Source organism: Carassius gibelio, chromosome B23 (genome assembly GCF_023724105.1).
Source record: "Carassius gibelio isolate Cgi1373 ecotype wild population from Czech Republic chromosome B23, carGib1.2-hapl.c, whole genome shotgun sequence".
Classification (NCBI taxonomy): domain Eukaryota; kingdom Metazoa; phylum Chordata; class Actinopteri; order Cypriniformes; family Cyprinidae; genus Carassius; species Carassius gibelio.
In genome coordinates, this window is record NC_068418.1 from 6,267,754 (window position 1) to 6,293,091 (window position 25,338).

The following is a 25,338-nucleotide window of genomic DNA, read 5'->3' on the forward strand; positions in this document are numbered from 1 at the left end:
TAGTTTTGTAGTAATTGATATCCATTCATCAGAGATCATTGCATGCAATCTTTCTCTCCATCTTCTCAGAGACTCTCCCCTTCTTTAGCACCACAGATCTCCACTTTGCAGGATTGTTTTGTTTATAATCGTGCCATCACGGTTTTCTTTTGCACTCTCGTGCAGCACTTTGGTCATTTTTAAAATGTGCTATATAAACATTGTACTGTATTGTATAATATAGACAGAACTTTTGTACATAAACATACAAACAATACAAAACAGTAATAGATAAGTATTCCTGCTTTACAAAAAAAAAACAAAAAAACATTGTTAGACAAGCCATTTAAAACCTCATATAGTCAGAACTGGGTAATCAATCCAATGTAATTAATTCTCAAATTTAAGACATGCACCAATTGAATCTATACCTTATAGTAACACATTTAACTGAAATGACTGAAAAAAAGCATGACTGACATTCTCAGTTTGAACAAAGGCAAAGTTTTACACAATGATGCATTTCATTATTGCATTTGTAAGAAAACAGATAAGTTAAAAGTATTAATTATAATATTAAACCATTATTATCAATAAATAACATTAATAAATTAACCTATAAATTAATTTTGTTTAGACTTTTATGATGCATCTTCTTCCAATGGATTCACCAGCACTTCATCCTCTGCCAGCAGGTGGCGCTCACAGAACAGCAGAAACAGGACGGTTTCCTCTAAATCAGAGACTTTTAAGGTCCTGCGGGAACCCTGTTAATAATATTAATAATAATAAGAAAAGTCTGAGAGCGTCTGACGGTGTCTTGTATGAGAGCGTCACTCTACTGACAACACCGTTTCACAGATGTCACCTTTAGGGTTAATCTAGATATTATGATGGTCAACAGAAACCCAGCACTTCTCTCAGTACACTGACTACTGGACAGTGGATAAAACCAGAAGTCCACCAGAACTGGAGCGGAGCGTCTGTTGAAAAGTGTAGGGCAGACAAAACCCAGCTTTATTTTATTCTCCAAAACATGTCATCCAGAAAACAGTCTCTCCGCGGCCTCGGCTACATCTCCTTACTCATAACAAGCATACAGACCACTCGCATTTCCATCGATACACTATAAAATACTGAGCAGTTTGTTACATCAACAAGACTTAAGAAATGCTTTAATACATTATGGATTCAATAAAATGAATTGTACAGAATTTACACGCTGCTGTCTGATTTCACTGGTCATAACAGAGTAAGACAATCTGTGTTGGATGCTAATCGTGAAAGAAACTACGAAAAATATCAAATTAAGTTAAATCAAGAAAAAGCAGAGAGGACAAACAGAAACAACCCCACAGTCATGGCAGTGCACTGGACAACATCAGCTTCCTGGCTTCAGACGGTTATTGACATGTCTTGTACCCACGATGCACCTCTTCCTCAGGCACACACATGCTGGAGGGAACATATGCAGACGCCTCGGAAAACAGCTCCACCCGGATCACATTAAATAAGAGTCTGTCTCTGTCTGTCCTGCAGTCCTCAGTCGTAGTGTAGCGCCGTGTAGAAGATGATCCAGACCACCTGCACACACACACACACACACACAGAGGGAGACACACACACACACACACACACACACACAGAGAGAGAGAGAGAGAGAGAGAGAGAGAAGCCTGAATCAATGCTTTTCAAAACAAAACCAAACCAAACTTGCATGTGTTATAATGAATTCAGTGCAATTAAACAAATAAATTCTTTATAAATTTTCTGTCATTAAGTCCTCTTAATTTTGTCTACCAAGGAAAATAACTGTTAATTAATGTGTCATATGAGCTGAAAAATGTATGGTTTGTTATGAGAAGACGTTATTTGTCTGAGATACAACTATTTGAAAATCTGTAATCTGAATAACAAATAATCGTTGAATGATTAGTTTATTTTATTTTGAGGCTCATAGTTTTTAAGTGTAGTTTGCACTCAACACACAACATTTCCAAATATACTCGCTCTACAGTTTTATTCTAAAGTTCATGCTCTGTAAAAGTCCAATTTAAAACACGAATCTATGAAGCATCAGTTCAGTACAGGTTTAACAGGAAAAGACGGGATGTTTTTACCAGAAACAAAGCAAATGAAGTCATGAAGCCCTCTTTGGTGAGCTCCCATGTTCCTCCGTACTCCTCCTCGTCCACCTGCTGGAAACTGCTGATGTACAGGTACAGGACGCCTGCGTTGATGATACAGAATCTGCAGGAAACACAGTCACAGATCATGTGTGATGAGGCTATGATCTCAGGAACACACTACACTCTGAACTATACTCACATGGCTATCCCCAGAAACCCTTTCAGGGGTGCGACGCCCCATATCACACCCAAGATGACAGCGATGATCTGACGGAGCCAGTAAACTACGTCTAAAAACTCATCCTGCAATCAAACAAAGAACAAGATGCAAGAAATGCATGTATGGCATTAATAAGAGAGCAAAAAAAGCATAGACAGACGGACGGACAGACTAGGGCTGGGTGATATATCTTATGATATGATCATGCAGAGTAGACCACTGACAAGCTACGCAATATCACATTGATTATCCCAGATGAATCGCCTTCAAATGAACGTGACATTGTGTAGCTTGAGAATGTAATTATTTATTCCTCATATCATCATATTAGACTGATTTCTGAAGATCACGTGAGACTGAGGAATGGAGGAATGATCCTGGAAATACAGCTTTGATTACAGGAATAAATTACATTCTACAATATATTAAAATAGAAAACAATTATTTTAAATTCCAATAATATTTCACAATATTACAGATTTGTTCTGTATTTCTAAATAAATTAAATCTAGCCTTGATCAGCAGAGAGAATTCTTAAAAAAAAACATTACCAATCTTCCTGATCTCGTGTATACTGTATATAATACTGATAAACGGGGAGCAGCTCATGGCAGCATTAATCCGTTAAAGAGATCAGTCCATATACAGGACACCTAGACCCCTGACCCCTAAACAGTGACCATCACAGCTCAATGTCCACATTCACACATCCAGAACATATTATAACAGATTCAGCACGGCCTGAGTAGAGAGTGAAGCAGACCTTCTCGTCCCACACTGCTCTGCAGCTCACGGCTTTGCTCCACGAGGACTGCTTCAGTCCTCCGTTCACCGCGTGAACCTCCTCTTTCCGCTTCGAGCTGCTCGTCATGACGCTCCGTCGCTGCAGACTAGAGAACACACGCGCTCCGTTGATTGAAGACTTCACCCGGACTGTAAAATATCAGATCTGCTGCTGCTTCTCACCCCACATTGACACAGCTGAAGGAACTGGTTCTGCGCATGCGCAGCGAACTCATGACCTTGGCATTCCGTCCAATGAGCGAATGCGACGTCTGCACGGTCAGCCAATGAGAGCGCAGAACGCTCCTCTGACGCATGCGCCCTCCACAGGTAAGCAATCATCACTGTGATATCAGAGAATGATGGGAAAGGAATGAAATGAATTGGTTCAGAGAAAGAGCTTATTTGCATGTTTTGTTTCTTTAAGCACAATGTAAAATGTGCATGAGAAATCATTGCATTTACAAGAACCGCAGGCCAAATCATAGGAACTGCGACGAGAATGGATCAAGCATGCAATCAGTCAATAAGCTATCGTTTCCCCCAATTTGAGATTTTATTTATTTTATTTTTTGTTTTGTTTTCTTCAGTGTTGGGCTAAATAGTGTTAGATAAAGCTTATGTGACAGGTTTTGTGAGTCACAAAACACACGTGCATCTCTTCTATAGTTACACGTTTTGTGTGTATATCGTATCTTTATTTATTAGAAATATATTGTGGTAAAGAGGTAAAAGGCTCTGTCCTGTTGAAAATTGTTTTTAATATTTTCATTATGTAGAAAGTGCTATAGAAAGAAACCAGCAGACTCTCGAGGCAGTGTTATATTGTGGATATTCTATATATATATAAATTTATATTACGCATCTATAATCTATATCTGATCTATAATCAGTAGTAACAACTCAGCCTTGTTCCAATGTTCATACTATCCATCCTATACAGTATGTATACAAACATACACTCCTTCACATCCTTCTCTTCATTCTCTGAGGCAGAAGTCTCCAAACTCATCCTTTCTAATCAATCTACTTCTTGTCCGCTTGATCCTATTTCATCTCATCTCCTTCAAGCCATTTCTCCTGCAGTTGTACCTGCACTCACTCACATCAACACTTCCCTCCACACTGGTGTTTTTCCCTCATCATTTAGACAGGCACGTATAACTCCACTACTTAAGAAACCTATCATGGCATCATTAGGTTCTGTCATTCAGAAACATGGCTTTTCATACCACTGCTATGCTGATGACACTCAACTCTTCATCTCATTCCATCCTGATGATCCGACAGTAGCTATTCGCATCTCAGCTTGTCTAACAGACATTTCTTCCTGGATGATGGACCATCACCTTCAACTCAACCTTGCCAAGACAGAACTGCTTGTGATTCCAGCAAACCCATTGTTTCATCACAATTTCACCATCAAGTTAGGCACATCAACCATAACTCCTTCAAAAACAGCTAGAAGCCTTGGAGTTATGATTGATGATCAGCTGACTTTCTCAGAACACATTGCTAAAACTGTCCGATCCTGCAGATTTGCTTTATTCAACATCAAGAAGATCGGGCCCTTTCTTTCAGAACATGCTGCACAACTCCTTGTTCAAGCTCTTGTTCTGTCCAGGCTGGACTATTGCAATGCCCTCTCTGCAGGTCTTCCAGCCAATTCTATCAAACCTTTACAATTAATTCAGAACGCGGCAGCAAGATAAATTTTTAATGAGCCTAAAAAAAATACATGTCACACCTCTGTTTATCAATTTGCACTGGCTTCCAATAGCTGCTCGCATAAAATTCAAGGCATTGATGTTTGCCTACAAAACTGCCACTGGCTCTGCACCCATTTACCTAAATTTCTTACTTCAGACTTATGTGCCCTCTAGAAGCTTGCGTTCTGCAAGTGAACGTTGCTTGATTGTGCCATCCCAAAGAAGCACAAAGTCACTTTTACGGACTTTTAAATTAAATGTTCCCTTCTGGTGGAATGACTTCCCCACCTCACTATTCTAATTCTATTCTTTAAAAAAAAAAAAAAAAATCAACCTTTCTAATCTTTTTGTATTCACTTTTCTTTTATACAATTATATAAAAAAGACCTCTAACAACTAGCTTGCTCTATTCTTTTTTTATTCTATCTGTTTTCTTGTTATTTATTATATTATTTAAAATCCCATGCTATGTGTACTGTGTTAACCTAACTGAGACTTGTTATAGCACTTATATATCATTGCTCTTTTCGTTGTTTTTGATTGCTTCCACTGTCCTCATCTGTAAGTTGCTTTGGATAAAAGCGTCTGCTAAATGAATAAATGTAAAAGTGTAAACAGTATGTGAGATTAGAATTAGTCTGTCCCGAAGCTTAGTAGGCCGATATTAAAAAGAGTATGTCAAAACTCCCAGGATGGTCTACTATTTCATGTCAATTTATGAAGTGTGCATCCGTGGATAATATCATAGACAGTAAAAGATTGGCTAATATTACCCACAATCCATTGCGCTTTGACGAATGATTTAACATTTAACCTGGCAAAACATATATTTATATATTTATTTATTTATTGTTATATTTGCTTCTAAGTATAAATTTGACAGAATTTAAAAAAAAAATGCATTTTGTTTTGACTACCTTTATTTTGCTATCAGAGTTCGACTTGGGGTAAATCAATCTGAGGCTTTCTAGACAAGCTATAGAACAAAATAAAAAAATACATTCAAAACTAAAATGTGTCTTTCTGCTTTCTTAATACTTATTATTAACGATTATTATTAAATCGTTAATTCAAAAATTATTTGAATGCTTGATAGCCCCAGTTTTGGTCAAAAAATATATATTTACAGAGAAATGCTCTAAATAAACACATTTGAATTAAAATAACACAGCAATTATGTATAATATATTTATGTAATATCATATATATATAATCATATATAATATATATATGTAAGAGAGCACTGTCAAGCCTCTTGATACACTTGTGCAGCATGCAGTGCACACTTCCTCTTGACCTTGCACTTGCAGCACAGCTTTAACCACAGGAACACTGTGCTTATACAAATTACTCCAGTTTAATTGCTCTAGTAGTCTATCACTGTAATTTAACTTATCTGAAACTTTTTCATAATAATATTTTTCGGTTTGCTTCGAGCAGGAATTACTTAAGTGCAGCGGGTCGTTATCTTCGCGAATCATATTAATTACTCTCTACCAGTATATTGGTATCGAGTCGATCATCCGGGCTTCGGATGCAGTGTTGCCAGATTGGGATTCTTGTGGTGACGTCAAACCGGGGGGACAAATGCGTTGGGACAGTCGATAAAATCATGGGCTACTTTTTGATTCCAGTAAATATTTCATATAAAATATTTCAGCGCGAAAGTCGCTCGGGACAGATGGCGGAATGTATCATTTGCAAGTGTATTTGAGTCTTACACTTTTAAACTGTGAGACCTTTTCTGTGAGCTCACACCCAAAGTGTGTCTTTCCCTCTTTCCAGGTGGGATAATTGCAAATCTATTCCCTAACAAAACCTGGAAACGTTACTTTGGCCTATTCACGTAAACAGTCGATTTATACTAAACATCGTTGGTTATAGTGAAATGTAAACAGTTGAGAAACAAATCTCATGAGTAACAGTTAGACCTGTGCATGAGGTCTTAGAGTGACAGCAACCTAAACAAACATGCTGCTGTCTGTCTGTCTGTCACTAATGTTTATTTAAACATTTAAGACTGCCAGTGTTATTTTGAAGTTAAATAGATTATTCTGTATCTGTGGTATTTCTGTATCTGAATACTACTGTTTTACCTAACTGAAAAACTTAAAGCACAGTTAATTTTAGCTGTATCTTGTTATTGTAGCCTATTTGTTGGTGGCATTGCTAGTCATTTATCTATTTTTATTTTATTACTGTTTACTTGTCTTTTTCAGTTAAAATTAATTAAATTCAGAGTTTGAAATCAAAGTTCGTTTTAACTATCTTCCTCACAATATAAATATTAATCAAGAACTTTAGAAATTGAAAAATACATGTCACTGGGTGACAAAACATTTAGGTTGGATGATTGTGGTTTAAAAAATATGTATAAAAATACACTAAAGCCTCCATAACAGCCACCTAAAGCTGATAAAACGTTTACATCGGCGTGTTTTATGCTGTAGTCGTGCTGGAGGTCTTCAATCCAATCTGGCAACACAGCGCCGAAGACGCAGCAGGTCACGTGACGCTGCTGCTTGTGACGCAGCGTGAGTTTCTTTCAGTCTGTGTTTAACACACACACACACACACACACACACACACACACACACACACACTCGACTGCACATAAACAATAATGAGGGGCCTTTGTGTTGCGCTCATCCCTTTATCCTCCAGCACTAGCTGACTTGAGTCGTGTTTGTTATTGAGTGTGTGGCGGCTGAAGCGGCGCGGGAGTTGGCGGGTGAGTTTGTGTTTGTGTTTTATTGTTACACAGGTCACAATCCTTCGTTACAGCAGATGAACTGCCCTCTCACATTAAAAGTGCCTGACTTCTGCTCTCTGAGTGAGGGAGTGTGTGTGCAGTGGCGGCAGGAAACGGGTGGAGATGTAGTTTGTGGTTTTTAAATACCTGATCATATTTCATAACACCAGTATTCATAGAAATGAAAGTTTGTCTCGATTACGTGTGATCAGACTCGCACAACATGTATGTGAGTTACTAGAGCAGAGATCAGTGACACCTTCAGACAATCTGCTTTCAACACTTTCATCTTGAACTTCATTTGTATTGTAGATCACTGGGTTGGTTATTAAGTTATGCATGTTTCCAGACTGTCCATCCAGTCAGTGATCACTAGTTTGTATTAATAATCACAGCTCATAATTGCTGGCAGTGGGTGCATCTGTTCTCTATTCTATTTTTTTAGTGATTGACCCTTATATCAGCATATATCAGCAGATATGTGGTCACTGAGATCATAGCATTGGTCAGATCGGCCGATAAACCTAACTCTTTAGTTTCCCCGCGTGTCAGATGTTGAAAATCTGTTGTTAATGATAAATCAGTTTGGATGTAATGTACTGTTTATTTAACATTTTACCAGTGTTTATTTAAATCTGCCATTAGTTTGCTATTATTCAGATGCATTATACCCATTAGTGAATATGTGGTCAGTTTGAGATCACCGCATCAGCCAGGCCTGCGTTTCCCAATTATTATACGATCAACTCAGCCCAGATTGACCAATAAAACAAACTTTTAGTTTTTCCCCATATGTAGTGTTGTTAATGTTTTCCCCCATTGGCCGCCCCGATCTTTGGCATCGACTATCAGGATCTGTCCTTTGACTTCTAGTGTAAGATTGATGAATGACCATCCATAGATCCACGGCCTGTCTGAGGTGAACATGCAGGCCGTGGTGTTTGACTCGAGGAAACCTCCTCAGTTAAAGCTCACAGTCAACGAAACCATGCTCTTTTACATCTCAAACACACACTTACATCCTTCACCTTCAAAACAGCTCTGAGTGTTGACAACAAGTCACATCAAAACATTTGATTGGGTTTAACCTCTGATTTGTTTTCTTGGAGTGCTATTATGATTTTCTTACGACTGTAGAAAGAAATAAATCCCTAGCGAAAACTAAATCAAGATGGGAACAAACCCAGTTAATGGCTCTGTTAGTGTGTCCTCCTGGTTTTCTTTCCTTTCCCTCCTCCAGGTGGGATTATTGTAAATCTATCCCCGTCGTTCCCTTGTCTCGGTCCCGAGCGTGACCTGGGCTGTGTGTTCAAGCGGCTCTGGTCAGCTGGAGCTGGCACTGCTCTCTCGCTGGTTTGGAGACTGTGATGTCAGCCATTTTAGGTTGGACAGCAGAGCGTGTGGTGTGCCGCCATGTTTTCCCCCCTCACTCGTCCATTTTTAACTGAGCCTTAACACCTTAGGCGCTGGTGACATTGAATCTGTGCCACTCTGTGTAGAAACTTATGCTGTATTTGCACAGTTGAAGTTGCATTTTCAGTAATAATAACCGAGCAGTATATCAAAAAGCAATGCATAGAAAAACCTGTGCCATTGGCCTATTTGATGAAGGGGTCTTATACATCTGAAATCTGAAACTAGTCAACTTGAAAATGTACCTACAACACGATTCAAGTAAGTTTTTCTCTATTAGCCCTCTAGTTAAAGGAAATTTGTTAACACTTTAGTAAAGGGACCAATCCTCACTATTAACTAGTTGATTATTAGCATGCCTATTATTATCATATACTAGTATTTATAAAGTAAATGTTCTTCATGAGCATAGTTTACAACCCTAACTCTGCCCAACACCTAAACTTAACACCTACTGCACTAACTATTAATAAAAAGCACATTAGGAGTTTAAGGCAAAAGTCAAGAATTGGACCTTAACATAAAGTGTGTCTGAAAATGTTATTCCAAGTGCAGCGCACATGATGTTAATGTTAAACAAATCACTTATTAAATATCTTTCAGAAAAGATGCATGCACTACATCAACAACTACATCTTGAACAAACTTGTCTTCAGAAAAAATACAAGTAAAATTGCTTAAAAAAAATCTCAAAAGTCTAGATAATTCAAATTCCAAATGACTGAAGGTATAACAGCAGTTTAGATTATCATTAATTATACATGTTCTGTAAAAACAGCAGCAGCTTTCAGCCTGTCACCATGATGCAAACATGAAATATCAGACATGCAGGAGTTTAGTTTGTTTTTATTTTTTTGCATTTCAGTTGTTTTTTCTATGTGAACATGGATGCACTGGGCTCGCATCTCTTTCATGAAATGGCAGTCTACGCGGTGCTCAAGTCGAAACAAAAGTGTTCACAGAGAAAAACATTCTCTGTGATTGTTACTAGCCATATATTCTACTGAGGGCATTAATCACAGATCATTATTCATTTCTCTTTACTGTTATCAGTGCCATATTGTGTCTAAAACTAATGTTTGGTAATATTCTTATTCAAAATCGTGATCCCTCGATTGGGATGGCAAAACGAATTAATCAATACAATCGGAAAAATCGCCCAGCCCTAAATGCATGTTAACGTTACTACCAAGAAACACCTTTTGGCACCCACATGCATTGGTGGCTTTGACGAGGGAATGAAGGGACGCCATGTTGAAGAGCTGCACCAATCAAGCACAGTGGAACAGGATCAGGGACTGCTCTCACCACTCACAGCGTCTGGGAAAACAAACCAGGACAGGCCATGGACCCGGGTGACCACTGAGCCAATGAGTGCTTCAGTGTGTTAATTCAGTGTGTGTACGTGAAACAGAGTGTGTGTGTGTGTGTGTGTGGGTGGGGGTTACACACCAGTGGTGCTGACGCGACTCGTCGTTTCCCTGCGGACTGGGCTGATGAGGGATGATGAGGGAGAGCCAGGAAAGGGAAGGGGACGAGTTTTCACCAAGGCAAACGTCACGGATAGACAATAGAGTCTAACTCCAACTGCACCGTAGCCATGTTTATCGTGTTTACTGGTCGCGTTCTTATAAAACACCACGTGGTTCAGAATTGATCAGTTTAGGCACTGTTGTGTCATCATTTATTTACATGTTCTCCAGAGAGACAAAGATGTCCTGTTAGTCCAAAGTGAGGACGGTGTCTACACTGCAAAAAATGATTTTCTTTCTTAGTATATTTGTCTTGTTTTCTAGTTTAAATATCTAAAATTTACGGAATCAGAATGCATTTATTTGAGAAGTAAAATGACTCCAGATATTATGTCTTGTTTTCTAAAAAACGAAAAATCTAAATATTGTTAGTTGTTGCTCAAAACAAGCAAAAATATCTGCCAATGGTGCAAGAAAAATAATCTTGTTTAGCCATTCAATTAAGATTATTTTTCTTATGCTATTGGCAGATATTTTTGCTTGTTATGAGCTTGTTTCTCTCTCTCTCTCTCTCTCTCTCTCTCTCTCTCTCTCTATATATATATATATATTTTATTTTTTAGAATACAAGACTTAAAATCTTGAGTCATTGTACTTGTCAAGTAAATGCATTTTGATTCCAGAATGTTTAGATATTTATACTTGAAAACAAGACAATAATAATTTTGTCAGTGTGTCCGACTCTATAGAGCTCAAGTTTTGATATGGTGAACAATGGTGAAATTTTTAAAGCGTTTGATCATTTTTTATACAAACAGACTGGGAGACAGTTCATATCTTAACGCTCGATGCAGACGGTTGACCACTCGCTAAACAGCTAATGGTGGAACATTCCAGAGACGAGGAGGAGGAGGAGGAGATGTGGGGGGTAACGGCTCTGATTGTTGGAAGAGGGGGTGTGTGAGGGGGTAGGGATGGGGAATTGGTATCAAGGCAAAAAATTCCTTGCTGAAACACCTCACTGCTTCCTGCGACCGTTAATGGCCCCCAACACGTGCACACACACACATGCTCACACCTCGGCCCAAACTTAAGGACCCAACCCCCACTCGTCTTCTCGTCCTCAGTGTGATGATGTCAGACCCGCCTACCACCAAAACCTTTTGTGTTGGTTATGTGACCCAGGAGCGTTGGCAGGGCCATGCCCCCTTTTGCTGAGCCAAACTGCAAGCTGCAATGATGGGCATTTCCATTTTCTGGGAAAAAGAAGATATCATGGCAGTGTAAATCCTTTCCACATTGAGAAAGCGAACATCGGACGAGATTTTGCACTGGAATAAAATCTGCAGATTCCTATGGATGCTTCCACATAGACCGCAAACATCCACTGACCGAAAATACGTTTATTTTTTAATCAGTCGGACAAATCTTTTCAGTTTCTCAAAGTGAATTTGGATTTCGAGATGTTGTTTTCGTTGGTGTCTAGATTTATATTCATACAATATATTTCTGTAGGCCTATGTGTTTAAAGCAGCTCATGGTATTATTATAACAAAGGATGTTTGACAAATGACAAGCAGGTAGCTTTCAGTCCATTATAACATAATGAGTGCATGTCTGCCTATATTATAGAATCGAGATCCATTTTTAGATCACAAGCACTTGAGGATGGTTTAAAGTTTATATTGATACATGGGCTGAGGAGGAAAAATGCATTGCTGGTTGGTGCCACCTAGCATGCATTGAGTAAATTACCAGAAGGCGATTAATCGTTTCGTGCATAAAGTAAAAGTGATTTATATATAGTTTTTGCAAAATAGTGATGATGTTTTTCTGTGGGCGGAGCATATGGTGGTAAAAATTACTATGTCTACAGTTTATGAAAGCCTTGGAATAAAATATATTTTTTTTTGTATAAAGTAAATTTGAGTATATATTTCACATTTCTGACTTTATTCTCGCAATTATTCTCTTAGAAGTGTGAGATTATCTCTCACAATTCTGATAAGAAAAATCAACTCGTCACTCCCCCTTTTCCCCTCTCAACAGAATAATGAGTTTGTATCTCACAATTCTGGGCCCGGTTCCCCAAAACGTTCTTATCGCTAAGTAGTTCTTAACCTATTCTAACCTCTCTCTTAACCTTATGGCACGATTCCCAACACATTCGCACGCTAAGTATATCTTCTGTAAGTCACACTTTCGTAAGGTTGGTCCGGACCATTCGTAAGCTCTCTCTTAGCGTTGTTTGAGCTCAAGACGCTACTGTACAGCAGTCTTTAGAAATCAGCACAGCAAAGTACAAGTCAAACTATGGTATAATGGTAAATTATGTTCGCAATGGATACAGGCCTATTTATGAAGTTGACTTTATGTGGTATCAGAACTAATATGGTGGTAATTAGCCTAGGCTTTTTCGTAATGTAGTTAAAGCGAATTGGCAATCAATTTTTTGATAATTAAAATCTGGCAAACAATTTGGCTCTAAATGGCTAAGATCTGTAAATGGGTAATCATGGTTGTGTCCAGTAAGCGACCATACCAGCGATCCAACGTGTCCTTGTATCGAATCAAAGACGGAGCTGGACGCGGAGCCGTTTAGTCAATGTCAATTTTTTTTATTCGGCAAAACTTAAGCCCTTCTGACATTTTGCCTGACGTGGCTATATATATAAAAAAAAATCGCCTCCCAAGACAACTCATTATGGAGCCGCTGGACCTTCTCAGACCTGCGCTTGCCAGGCTAACGTGGCGGAATTTTGCTTTAAGCCCTGAAGCCCAGCGCTAAGTTTTTTTTTTTTTTTTTTTTTTTGCTACAGAGAGCTTCATCGAGGTCGTGGGAGAGGGCTACGGTCTAAGCAAGACCTCGGTGTGGAAGTGCGTCCACACTGTCACCAACGCCCTGCTTCGCCATGCCGGGAATCCTGGTGGATCGCACACTCATCACTATCGCTAATTCATCAGTGATTGATCAGGCGTACATATCGCGAAAGGGATATGCGGCCAAAAACGTGCAGGTTATAGTGGACTATAGGAGTGTGATCTCTGACCTTGTGGTGGCAAGGTCCAGAAAAACTTCAACTTCCTCTGACGAGAGGCTTGGTGTTCTTTTTTACGTTGCTTCCCCATCATATTCTGTATCTAACTCTCTCTCTCTCTCTCTGTTCATTGTAGATAGGTTGCTTTTTATTAAAAACATAAACCAATTGCAATCAATACCACATTAAACAGAAGTAACTGCAGCTGCTTGCCAATCAAGTCTGACTGTAAAGTACCTTACCATTAATATAAAAGTGTATTATATAATTTTTATAAGTCGTTAAACCCATGTCAAGAAGCGGCACAAGTGGCACAATGGGATAAGGAGGGTGGATGATTAGCGAGGGATACCCTGTTCGTCTAACTGTCACAACATATCATGTGAACATATTACTGACCATTTGATAATTAAATTTATAGTCTATATTCTACTAATAACTTAAACTGTTAAAATAAATGTTACTGTATTAATTTGAGGAATGTTTCATTTGCATAGAGCGTGTTGTCTTTCTTAACGCTGTATTGCACCATCGTGTGAAGTGGAAAAACGATTCCTGAGCAATCGATGCCAACTAATTCAGCACCTTCACTTTGGACAGCGCTCTTGTAACGTCGGACGTAAGAGTCAGCGTCCTAAGTGAGCGTTATCGGGACACCGGGCCCTGGCTTTTTTCCTCAATTTACAAAATCACTTTTGTTGAGTTAAATTGAGTTTTAAAGTCCGAACTAGGATATTTAAACTTGTTTTTGCTAGGGGAAAAAAAGTCAGAACTGTGAGATAAAATAGATACAGGTAGGTAAATGTTGTCAAATGTTATAGGTTTAAATAGTATTTCATACTGTAACTTTAGGGCTCATACAGTATGTCCTCTAAGAACAGTATATGTGAATATTATGTAGACCTATTGTGTAAATCAAATATATGCTTTAAAAGTAGAGTAATCATAGCAGGTTTTATCCATAATCTGTCAGTTTTTTGTGTGTTTAGTTTCAAATGGCGTATTTGATGACCATATTCTATACAAATGATTTGTATTCTGATTCAGTTCAAGTTTATTTTTGTATAGCACTTTTTTACCATATAAATCATTGCAAAGCAACTTTTACAGAAAATGAAAGTTTCTACAATATTTAGTAGAAATGGATTCTGACATCCAAAGGTACAAGAGTAAATTTTTTATTTTATTCCGTTGGTTTTACCCATCTTCCTCCACCTGGTTATGTGCATTTCTGCTACCATAAGTAATGTATCTGTGTTGTCTACTCCATATAGGTCTTTATGGCTTGCAAAATTCCGATGTAGTCAGAATATATGATTACTCTTTAATGGCCATCCGGTGAATAATACTTTAGGATCCTGATGTTGTAATTATAGCATCCACCAGCAGGGACTAACTAGACCATGTTATCAGACCAAACCTTTCCTGTGTCCCTCTGTGACATGGTAGAATTGGAGAAAGCTGTATTGCTCTTTTCAGCTTGGTTAATGTGGTCAATATGGTATTTTCTTATCGGAAATGTGTTCTTGTTGTCATCATTGTGGTCCTTTCTTGTCATATGTTTTGCCTTTTGTGGCCCCCAATCCCTTTCATTTGAAAGGTTAACTTGCAACTAAGAAATTGTCCTGCCCTGTTCCTGTGTATGTTTGCCTGCTGCAGTCTAAGATAAGTGAATTGAAAGTGACCTATATTTCTGGTAGGCCATGGCAGTCAGTTATTTGAATCAGAAATTAACTCCAGTGCTTTTTCCCGTGTTGTTTAGTGAATACACTGTTGAACATTTGGATGTGTGCATGTTTTCTCACATTTGTGGTTTGAAAATCCATCAGGCTTGATTGATCGTATGCCATTCACTTAAAACAACAAAAGTTACACTTTTTCTGAGAGGGCATGGGGTGCTCCTTAAACAGAATGAGAGGCTTTAAAAGCCTCTTTGAAAGTAGCTCACTCAGAGACAGACATAAAAGCAGCTCTTTTGTATTGTAAGTGAAAAGACGTTTAATGATAGAACGTCAATAGGTAGTTTTTGTTATTTTAGTGTAGTAACTAAATTGATCTTGATTTCTGTGGTTCTTAAAATCTGTTGTTTTTTTTTCTTTACAGACGCTCTGATGTCTGAAACCATTAAGGACATTAAATACTGATGATAATGTCCATCAAAAAGTTCTCAGTGGATGTTCAATAAGAGTGGATAATCATCATTAATCAGGACTCTCACTGAAGACTACGTAGACAGGACCATGGCTAGCAAGAGGAAGTCCACCGTTCCGTGCATGATTCCTGTAAAAGCCATACATCTGCAGGATGACTTTGAGCTGGACAGACTGTCCCCTTCAACCAAGGACATTGACTTTTCGGTTACAGAGGAAGCAAGTGGAAAAAGCAGTCAAAGTTTGGATGAGTCCTCTGGGCAAGAAGCAGGTGATACCTATAAAGATGGCGGTATTTACACTTGTAGGCCATGTAACTTTGAGACCCAGGACCTAAATCTTTTCCTTGATCATGTCTACAGCGGGCACCCAGATTTCCGCATTGACCCTTGTTTTCTTTGCGTGGATTGCGGGATTAATGCAGCAAAATTTGAGGGCTTGGCACTGCACAATGCCCGTGTCCATCCAAGTACAATAACCACCACACTTCAGCTCAAAAAGAAGGACAATAGAATCATAGTAGAGCAGAGTCTTTGTGTGGAACCTTGTGAAAGCACTAGCTCTAAAGAATATGAGATCTCCATCACCAAGACACCAATCATGAAAATGCTGAAGGGTAAATCAGAACCCAAAAGGATTGTAGTTTCCCACCCTGCAACGGATGACCCTCCCCCCATTATGACCAAAGTGGTGGAGAAAAATGACTCCCCTGCAGTTACTGTCACTCATGTACCCACTATTGTACACAATGGAGCAGCCAGCAAAGTCACTCTGCCGTCGGCCATACAGATCGTTAATGGCTCTGGGGCTTTGCCCATGCTGAAGACAGCTGTTACACAAGTCATATCCGTCGTGCAGAACAGAAGTCTCAATCAACAATCTGCTCCAATTACGGTCTCCTCATCCCACTCCTCTTTGGCATCCTCATCATCACGTACTAAGACTCTTCCAAAAGTAATGGTCCCCCTGAGCAGCATTCCTACTTACAATGCATCCATGGACAATAGCAGTTTCTTGAAGACATCCTTTAGCAAGTTCCCTTATCCAACCAAGGCTGAGCTTTGCTACCTTACTGTAGTCACCAAGTACCCAGAGGAGCAGATCAAGATCTGGTTCACAGCACAGAGGCTGAAACAAGGAATCAGCTGGTCTCCAGAAGAAATAGAAGATGCCCGCAGAAAAATGTTCAATACAATCATACAGGCAGCACCCTCAAACAGCCAACAGCAGAGGCACATCCACCACACCACTACTCAGCCAACTATCACAGTACTGGGCACAACCGGCATCCCTCATATCTTACAAGGTAGCCTGGTTGGCCAAGGAGGGGTGATTGTCACCCAGCCGATGATGGCTAATGGAATTCAGGTCAGCAGTGCCCCTGTTGCATTAGCAGTTACACCTAAACCTCAGGCTGCTGCAAAGCCGATGATGCAGGCCAGACCCGCCGCAGCCCTGGTAGCTGATAAAGGAACCAGCATGGTTTTAGGCACTGTTGGTAGCAGCAGTAGTGGAAATTGCAGTAGTAGCAGCAGCAATGCTAGCAGCAGTTCAAGCAGTATTAGCAGTACTAGCAGCTTATGTAGCCAGGCTAGCGTAATCAGTATTGGTAGCAGCAGCACTGCTAAGTCAAATAGCAACAGCAAAGTTAAGGTCAATAAACCGGGTACTAATGCCACTTGCATTCAAAGCAACGGTAACATTGTGAAAGGTGAGGGTACAGGCAATTCTGAGGCTAAAAGCAACAACAAGGATATTGTTTCAGCTGCCAGTACCACTCCAGCCACGACCTCTGCATCTACGACTACAACAGATACCGCCGAACCAAGTAAATCAGACTCTCCTATCTCTATGAACTCTCATATATTCTCCACCACCAACTTCCTGGACCCCAGCTTTAACAAAACTAAAAAGTCCCAGGAACAGCTGGCAGCCTTAAAGGAGAGCTTCCTTGTTAGCCAGTTTCCTAATCAAGAGGAAGTAGACCGACTTATAAGCCTAACTGGTCTGTCTGTACGTGAAGTGCGAAAATGGTTCAGTGACCGCCGCTACCACTTCCGGAATCTGAAGGGTTCAAGGTCAAGTGGCGGAGGTCAGACTGTTACAGCTAGTGGTGGCATTTCCCAGCTGGATACTCTTGCTGCTGTAGACCTGTCCGAAAACAGTACAACCCCAGAGAGGCCCAAAACCCCCCAGCAGTCACCTCTCAGCCCCTCACAGACATCATCCCCACCAACTCCAACACGGCGTCCTCCTCGACCCCCGTCGCCAGATTTCACGGCCATACGGTACAAAGAGCGAGAGCCCCATCAGGTCCGTGCTTTGGAGGCCAGCTTTGCACAGGACCCAGATCCATCTAGTGAAGAAGTTGACCGGTTAAGAGCAGAAACAAAGATGACTCGCCGAGAGATCCACGGTTGGTTTGCGGAGCGACGGAGGAGGGTAGCAGCAGAGAAGAAGAAAGAAGAAGCTGAGAGGGCAGAAAGGGAAGATGATCTGGTGGGAGAAGCAGAGGAGCATCGAATAAACAAGGAAAAAAATTGCAGTGAGGAGACCCTTGTAGCTGAAGAGTCCTGCCAGGAAACACAAGAAGACTTAGAGGATAAACAGAAGGATGAAAGTGGTACTGAGCCGAAAGTTAATCCTATCAAAATCAATCTCAAAATGCTGAAAGTTACTGAATCTAATGGAAAAGGTGAGCCCGAGGGCAGTCAACTGAATGAGGCTACCAAGGTGGCACAATCTATCTCTCAGACAGCTGTTCCTCAGACCTCCCCATACCGAGGAAAGAAGACGCCGGAACAGCTCCACCTGCTGAAGCAAGTCTTTGCACGCACCCACTGGCCCAGTAGTCCCCAGTACAATGAGCTGATAACTAAAACAGGCCTGTCACGACCAGAGGTGGTACGTTGGTTTGGAGATTGCCGCTATGTCCTGAAGAATGGCCAGCTCAAGTGGCTTGAGAGTTACCAGACCATGGTAGATGAGGAAGACTTCCAGAAACCCAACATTAGCATCCTAAAGGAGCACCTAGACAAGCATGGTAAACTAGATGAGACTAAGTTGGATGAGATTGTCAAATCAAGTGGGTTAGGTGAGGAAACAATCCGGCGGTGGTTTGTAAATAAGACACCAATTTTATTGGTGGAAAGGAACTCTGAGAGCACAGGAGGTGTGACGACTGAACCATCATCTGCAAGCCCAACTGAAGCTGCTCCATCGTCACAGCATCCAGACCATGAAGATGTAAAGGTGGAGCAGTCAGGAAGCAGCCTAATCTCTAAGGATCAAACCATGAAGTCAATAGTTGAGATATCAACAAATACTAAACAGGGTGATTAATGTTCAGCCTTTTCAGCCATTTACTTTATATCTTATTTGAAGATAGCATTATTCTTTAGATTGTTTCCAGTATGAGGTTGTTTTTGTGTTTAATACTTGTTTCTTTTCGCAGAGTCTGACTGAAGAGGAGAGTGGATGTATGAAAGAATGTAAAGCGATATTGGACCATGGGATTACAGCGCACGTGGCCTTTAATTGAAGGCTTTGTTTTTTTAAACAAACGACATAATACTTTAACAGGAGCACTAAATAACATATTTGCAAAAACAAACAAACAAAAAAAACTGTTCCCCCAATGAATATTGCCTTTTTCTCCAAGAGTTACTAGCTGTCCCACTGTTCAAGACATGGTTCTGGATTATAAAAGGTCAGGATGCACCCCTTCTACAGCCAGCTATTTTTTCTATTTGGATAGGATAGAGGGGAAAACAGACCATGTCTTTGTGAAGTGATAAACCCCAGTTGAAGTCCATGGAGAAGATTTTCTTGGATGTGTATTTTTCTTCTGGGGAGGAATTACCATTTTTAGGGGACTTATGGTGGTTCAAAGCGCAAACTGCACAGCTCTCATTGAGCCCTTTTGTATTTCTTTAAATATGACTGACATAATTGCACCTCAGAGAGGTTGAGTTGTATGCTGTAGGTGAGCATCAATACCACAGCACTTTATTCCCCCTCAAATGTCATTGAAAGTAAAAAAATCATGATTTGTGTAAAAACAGATTCACCAGTGTGAACGCTTAGGCTTGTATGATTTTTACAAATATTATTTGCAGAATAAATTTAATATAAAAAAAAGTCCATCACGTTTTCATTGTTGAATAAGTACTTTATTCTCAGGCTTGATTATGTTACATATGAAAAGCAAAATTAAAACATATACTTTCTCCAATATAGCATAGGCACATTACAGAAAAGGCTTGGTTTGTAAATAAGATAATTAACAAAACGCTGATGCAACAAAGTATAGAAAATGGCATATATATGTCCAACAGGGAATCTTTCGTTGATGTATACATACACCAAGGCACATGAAAGATGATGCAAGAAAACAGCAGAAACTAATTAACAGACTGGAGAAGGGCTACAGAAGTACAAGGAAAGGGAATAACACTGAGAACAAATTGAGGGAATGTTGGCTAATTAGGAATAAATGTAAGGGAACCTGAGCAAGTTCCCTCTGAAGGACTTTGGCCTCGTCTTCTCCTCTCAAAGCTCAGGAAGTGATTATGGTCCCCATGTCTTTCTGTAGTATTTATAGATTTCATAATGCAATTTGGTATATACTAGAAAAAGAGAGGAATTACAGAATTTATGCATGCATCCAAAGGTGCAAACTGGTTGCTTGAATTGCACACATCCCTCCATGTAAAAATGCCCTTTGTTTACCATTTTCAAGTTAGTTAGCATTTCTGTATATGCCCAGTCTGGGGAAATTGAGGAGTAAATTCTTGAGCATCTTTCAGACTCTGAGCTGTCATGCACAGAACCAAATAAATACGGTGACAATACTGCCATAACATTAGCAGCCACAAGGCAAAAAAAGGGGGAAAACGGCAAACAAGTCCTCCATGGTCACCCTGCTCCATAAAAACACACCTGGACCCCATGGTCAAACGGAGAGCAAGGTAAAGCATCAGCAATGGAAAAACAAATGTAACAGCATCACAATGGCTTCTCTCATATGGCTGTTAGACACTAAATGATTCCCAGATCTAAATGGCACGTTTATATGTGCAGTTCAGTAACAACTCAACCTCTACTGGCTAAACAGGAGAACTGCATGTAATTTATCAGAGCTATAATAAATATGGCCTTGTTTTACTGTACATCAGCTGTGAATATGAGATTTAGCAGTCTTAGCCTGTTTATCAATCAGTGACAGTCTGTATTACGGCAATACTATGGCATAACACAAAACCAAATGACAGCTTGGCACAAGGTATACTTCTAAAAGACTGACCAAAATGCCCTTACGCCTGTCCACAGAAGAAAGAAATAAAACATATCCATAATATTTTCATAATTATTTTGACGCTCAGGGTGTTCTACTATCCAAATAAACTGAAGACAGTTATTTTGGTCCCAATTTTTTTTTGTATAAACCACCTGCACAGTCTACCTTTGGCTTTCTTTAAACAGACATCATGGTTAACGCTACTAAATCATACATAAAGTGTCCTCCCTATTTTGATCTGATAAGACGAAACATCATAAAAAGCCTTCAGGAACAAGACTTCTCAATTGCTAAAATATGGAGAAACAGTGTACGATAAATCACAGAAATTGTGTTCTGAAAAGAGATGGTCTGTAAGTCCTGTAAACTAAATACACGTCTCTGATGCTCCCGTAGCCTGAAAACCCCACCTGAGCTGTTTGTGAATTAAAGTCCACCCGTGCAGACTGACAAAACAAAACAAGGAGAGTGATATTGCTCTCTGGTCACTTGATAACATCGTAACTTAGTTAAAAAATAAAGGTTGTTAAATCTAGAAGAATATCTTCCTGATGCTCAGACAGCGCCTGCTTCAATAATACCTCCCATACTCACCTTCCTGTCTAAGAAAACAAAACACAAAACTCAAGAGCATCCTGGGACGTGTCTTACGGTTTAGTCCATCAACTCGGACAGAGGAAAGAGAACGCGCACGAATGAGAGAAACACAATTTTAAAAGGCCAAGCCCTCATGTTCAAACAAAACTCTTAATAAAAACAATAACATTATCAAACCGATGTTTAAATAATAAAAATAAATCAATATGAAATAAATGGAGTGAGAGGCTCTTTGAGAGCAGATCAGCTGCAACGCTTTTCTATCTGACAGCAAAATGGAGCGCGCACGCACATTTATATATTTAACGTATGTATATATATATATATAAGCCAGAAAGATAGAGTAAAGAAAAAGTATTATTACTCCATAAATGTTAACCTGGAACCGGTTTCAAAGTGATGAATGATACAGCCCACATTGGTCTCGCGCTGCACCAGAACACCCCCGTCCCGTCCGCCGCAGGTTCAGATTGTAGCTAAGCAGATAATTGTTTGTTTCTGTCTGTGAGCCGCAGTTCGTTCATGCCCCGCGCGGACTGGAGTGGGAGAGAGTCGCAGAGAGAGGGAGATCTGTCCGAAAGCGCTGGCGATGACGATTTCCACAGAAGCGGGTTTCACGGCAGTCCTTGACATCATCAGCTCTGTGGGACCCTTGTCGCTGGCCTTGCGTCCGCTCCGTCTGTCCATCGCACGCTCAGCCGATCGGGTTACGCTCTGTTGTCGGCGCTGACGCGAGCCCTGCGGAGCCTGCGAGAGAAAAGACACATCACACACATAAGAGCTCAATCATTAAGCCTGACTTCTGATCATCAGCGTTAGATGTGAGATGAGAAGCAGCCACTCAGACAGGAAGAGACCATCTTTAACTTGCTGAATTATACCAGCCACATATGTAACGATTACCAGTTTGACAATAAATCACGCTAAAATTAACCACGGTTGGGATTACTTTTTCGTATTTTAAGTATCATTAAACCCTGGACAGCTGATGATAAACAAATACGGTCCAGCATAAAGCACTGTTTACAATAACAGTCTGACTTGAACGCAGCACAAAAAGTTATTTCGTTTTGAGTGAAAACATGGCGGAAAGCTGGGAGGTTTTAAAAGAGTGCTAAGGTAATTATACAAATTGATATATGAATGAATTAATTATATGAATGTGTCAGTTTGTTTTCATCTTCGCTCCATGTAATACCTAATAAAGCAGTGTTTTATTCGCACTGCTGAATTGTGCACGGAGGTTACGGTAAACCGCTGTGATCCTGCTGCTCCATGAGCGCCACCTGCTGTCAGAGAGCAAGTCATTTTATTTGCTGATTTTAAATATAAAACTTGGTGAAATGATTTGTGTTGGCACTTTTTGAAAATTCCCAGCACATTTTAACAATACCGTGATAATACTGATCACTATAATCATAAGAGATTTTCATACCGTTACATCTCTAGTCGTAACACTGATTTCAGATTCATCAGCATTAAATGTCAAACAGTAATGGCAATGTCAGGTACTTCGTTTCTTAAGTATTGACTGACAGCTCTCACGTCGAGAGAAATCAGGAGTGAGTGCAGAGGCATTGTGTGCGCTGTGTGAACATGATGCTACTGAAGCATTAGACTAATCATTAAAATGCATTTACTCATCTCACTGGCACAAAAACTGATTCAGTATTCCTCAAAATAAATAAAAACGGTGAAAAGCAAACTCAAAATATGATGAAAATCTGCAATAATTTTAAATATCATCCTTTTTTTTATTCCATTTTATTTATTCTTGTATTATTGATGCAATCCATAACAGCAGCGCAGCTTGAGCTGGACCCTTTACTATACGACGTGAATTTACATTTCCTTCAGCCTGAGGCATATTCACTTTTGGTGTGAAAGGGCTTTTACGGTAGACAACAATAGAACTTTTTATATTAAAACAAACATCAAGCCCAGGCCAGATGAGAAAAAGTAACACTAAAGTCATTTGTTGTTTTTTATGAATGCACGATGTTCATTCTATTCAGGAGCAGTTTCTACATTTCATTAACATTTCCTGTTAGTTTTGTGTATTCACCATGATAACTGTTGTTTCCATTACCCAAAAATGCCATGTTATTTTCACTTTGTGTTCATTTGTACTATTAAATAACGGTGGTGGCTCATACCAACTTAATTGTACAAACTAGTTTGGGCCTTGCCTTATAGGATGTCTATTCATAGGTATTAGTCATATTCTTACAATTTACGTGTATTTTAGGAAAAGGGGTACATTACATTACAAAAGCTGTTGACACACAGACACACACACACGGGAAAATGTGGGTCTCATGGCCAAACCAGTTAAGAAGCACTGATCTATTGCATACTAACGTTATATAAGGATGTGACTGGAGTACCAAAATCACAGAGCTCATTCAGACATTCACATCGCTGTAATCAGATGCATAACTGCTGGTTTCACAGCGCTTTCAGTTTTTTGTCGTGTTTTTCGTTATTGAGAGGAAAGTGCACAGCATATATTTACATATTCACCCAAATGCTGCTCAGCAGTTTCAGGTTCGGCTGTGTTTGAATTGAAGCGCCGTCTTCTCTTGATTTGCATCAGGAAGACTGAATTATAGTCTTGCTCTACAGCGCCACATTATTGCAGGCTCTTACATTAGGTCATATGAGATCTAACAACAACAAAAATATTTGTCATAATTTTTTTTTTTGTCAATGTTGTTGATAACGTCGACTAAACATTTCAGCCCCCTACCCATAGGTTGGTATAAGATGAACCAAACAGTGATCAGAGAGCCCCAACGCTGCCCGTGGGACAGAGTGGTGTGCATCCTTAATTGTTGTGTAACACTGATCCAATATATTACGGTCTCCGGTGGGACATGTAATGTGCTGTCGGTGTTTTGGCAGTTCACAAGAGCCACTGAAAGGAATAACCTCTGAAAAGTCTAACAGACATCTAATATACATCTGAAAAGCAGTGTGCACATTTCCAGTTAAAAATGAACCGATGCTTTACAGGAAGTGTAACCACTCAAATCAGCACTGAACAAAACTAGCCCACAGTCTAGTAAATGATGACGCGTCAGTGTCTATTAAATTATTAATGAGACTGCGTGTTCTTATCCTATGAGAAGACACTTCACTTAATTATTCAAACCAGCAAGAGCGTGTTGATTTGCTATGACCGACACTTCACACTGTGAGTACATTAACTGAGGGAAATATTCATGGATTGAAGAGGAGTGTTTGCTTTGTAATAAGAGTTTGGCACAAACGTGATTTGTTAATTTATTCTATTTTCTGTTACAGATCTTATTGTGAATGATTTCACCCATGCAAGTTTAATTTTTCTAATGGCAAAATATTTAATCAAAATGTTAACTGGGTCTTTCAGAGAAATGAAAGTCTTCTCTCTAGTGACGTATGCCAGACGTCTCCAATCATTTAGTCCTCTTAAAGTGCTCTTTCATGCATGTATGCAGTGTATAACAGCTCTATGTGAATGAAAACATCCTAAGGTTTAAATCTGAAAGTGCACTGTGCATAAAGTGACTGTCTCTCAAAAGAAAGAGTCGACTAAGAATCATTTAAAATAGTAGTTTTTAAATCCCAATCCCAAGCTGTTTCATGTTGATCTCAACACGAAACATTAGCATATTTCCCACCCACTTGTTGGGCTTTTTTTTGTCATTGGTCTGAATGAAAATGCAAGTTCATTCTTTAACACTAAGTGGTGCTTTTGGAGCAGTAAAAATAGCAGGTTCCCTGGTAACACTGTACACAAAGCAGCACTGCCACAA

At 39.6% G+C, this 25,338-nt stretch overlaps 3 protein-coding genes across 5 annotated transcripts in view; 1 reads left to right on the top strand and 2 right to left on the bottom strand.

Moving 5' to 3' along the window:
- Positions 1-961: 961 nt before the first annotated feature.
- rab5if (RAB5 interacting factor) lies at positions 962-3,369 on the bottom strand. Its single transcript, XM_052593756.1, has 4 exons — positions 3,092-3,369; positions 2,308-2,411; positions 2,100-2,229; positions 962-1,563 (listed from the first exon to the last, which is right to left on the bottom strand). The coding sequence occupies exons 1-4, from the start codon at positions 3,197-3,199 to the stop codon at positions 1,522-1,524; spliced, it is 384 nt and encodes a 127-aa protein (XP_052449716.1). The 5' UTR covers positions 3,200-3,369; the 3' UTR covers positions 962-1,521.
- A 3,865-nt stretch (positions 3,370-7,234) lies between these two features.
- On the top strand, positions 7,235-21,465 carry zhx3b (zinc fingers and homeoboxes 3b). 2 transcript variants are annotated; one of them, XM_052593740.1, is made up of 3 exons: positions 7,235-7,354; positions 15,599-18,979; positions 19,100-21,465. In XM_052593740.1, exons 2-3 carry the CDS (start codon positions 15,736-15,738, stop codon positions 19,108-19,110), a joined length of 3,255 nt encoding a protein of 1,084 aa, XP_052449700.1. In that variant the 5' UTR covers positions 7,235-7,354; positions 15,599-15,735; the 3' UTR covers positions 19,111-21,465. The 2 variants fall into 2 exon arrangements, with proteins under 2 accessions (XP_052449700.1, XP_052449699.1); XM_052593739.1 differs by lacking the exon at positions 7,235-7,354 and adding an exon at positions 7,357-7,551.
- The window catches only part of plcg1 (phospholipase C, gamma 1), a 49,758-nt gene continuing 44,215 nt past the window's right edge, over positions 19,796-25,338 (bottom strand). For both annotated transcript variants that reach the window (XM_052593737.1, XM_052593736.1), the window contains exon 33: positions 19,796-22,288. In XM_052593737.1, the coding sequence (XP_052449697.1) occupies positions 22,249-22,288 (40 nt within the window). In that variant the 3' untranslated portion in view covers positions 19,796-22,248. The remainder of the gene's footprint in view (positions 22,289-25,338) is intronic.

Excerpts from the sequence above, each read along its gene's own strand:
- rab5if (XM_052593756.1), bottom strand. The coding sequence starts at position 3,199 with ATGACGAGCAGCTCGAAGCGGAAAGAGGAGGTTCACGCGGTGAACGGA. Across the intron at positions 2,412-3,091 it reads GAGCAGTGTGGGACGAGAAG|GATGAGTTTTTAGACGTAGT; the intron begins GTCTGCTTCACT and ends GTTTGATTGCAG. Across the intron at positions 2,230-2,307 it reads GGGTTTCTGGGGATAGCCAT|ATTCTGTATCATCAACGCAG; the intron begins GTGAGTATAGTT and ends TGTTTCCTGCAG.
- zhx3b (XM_052593740.1), top strand. The coding sequence starts at position 15,736 with ATGGCTAGCAAGAGGAAGTCCACCGTTCCGTGCATGATTCCTGTAAAA.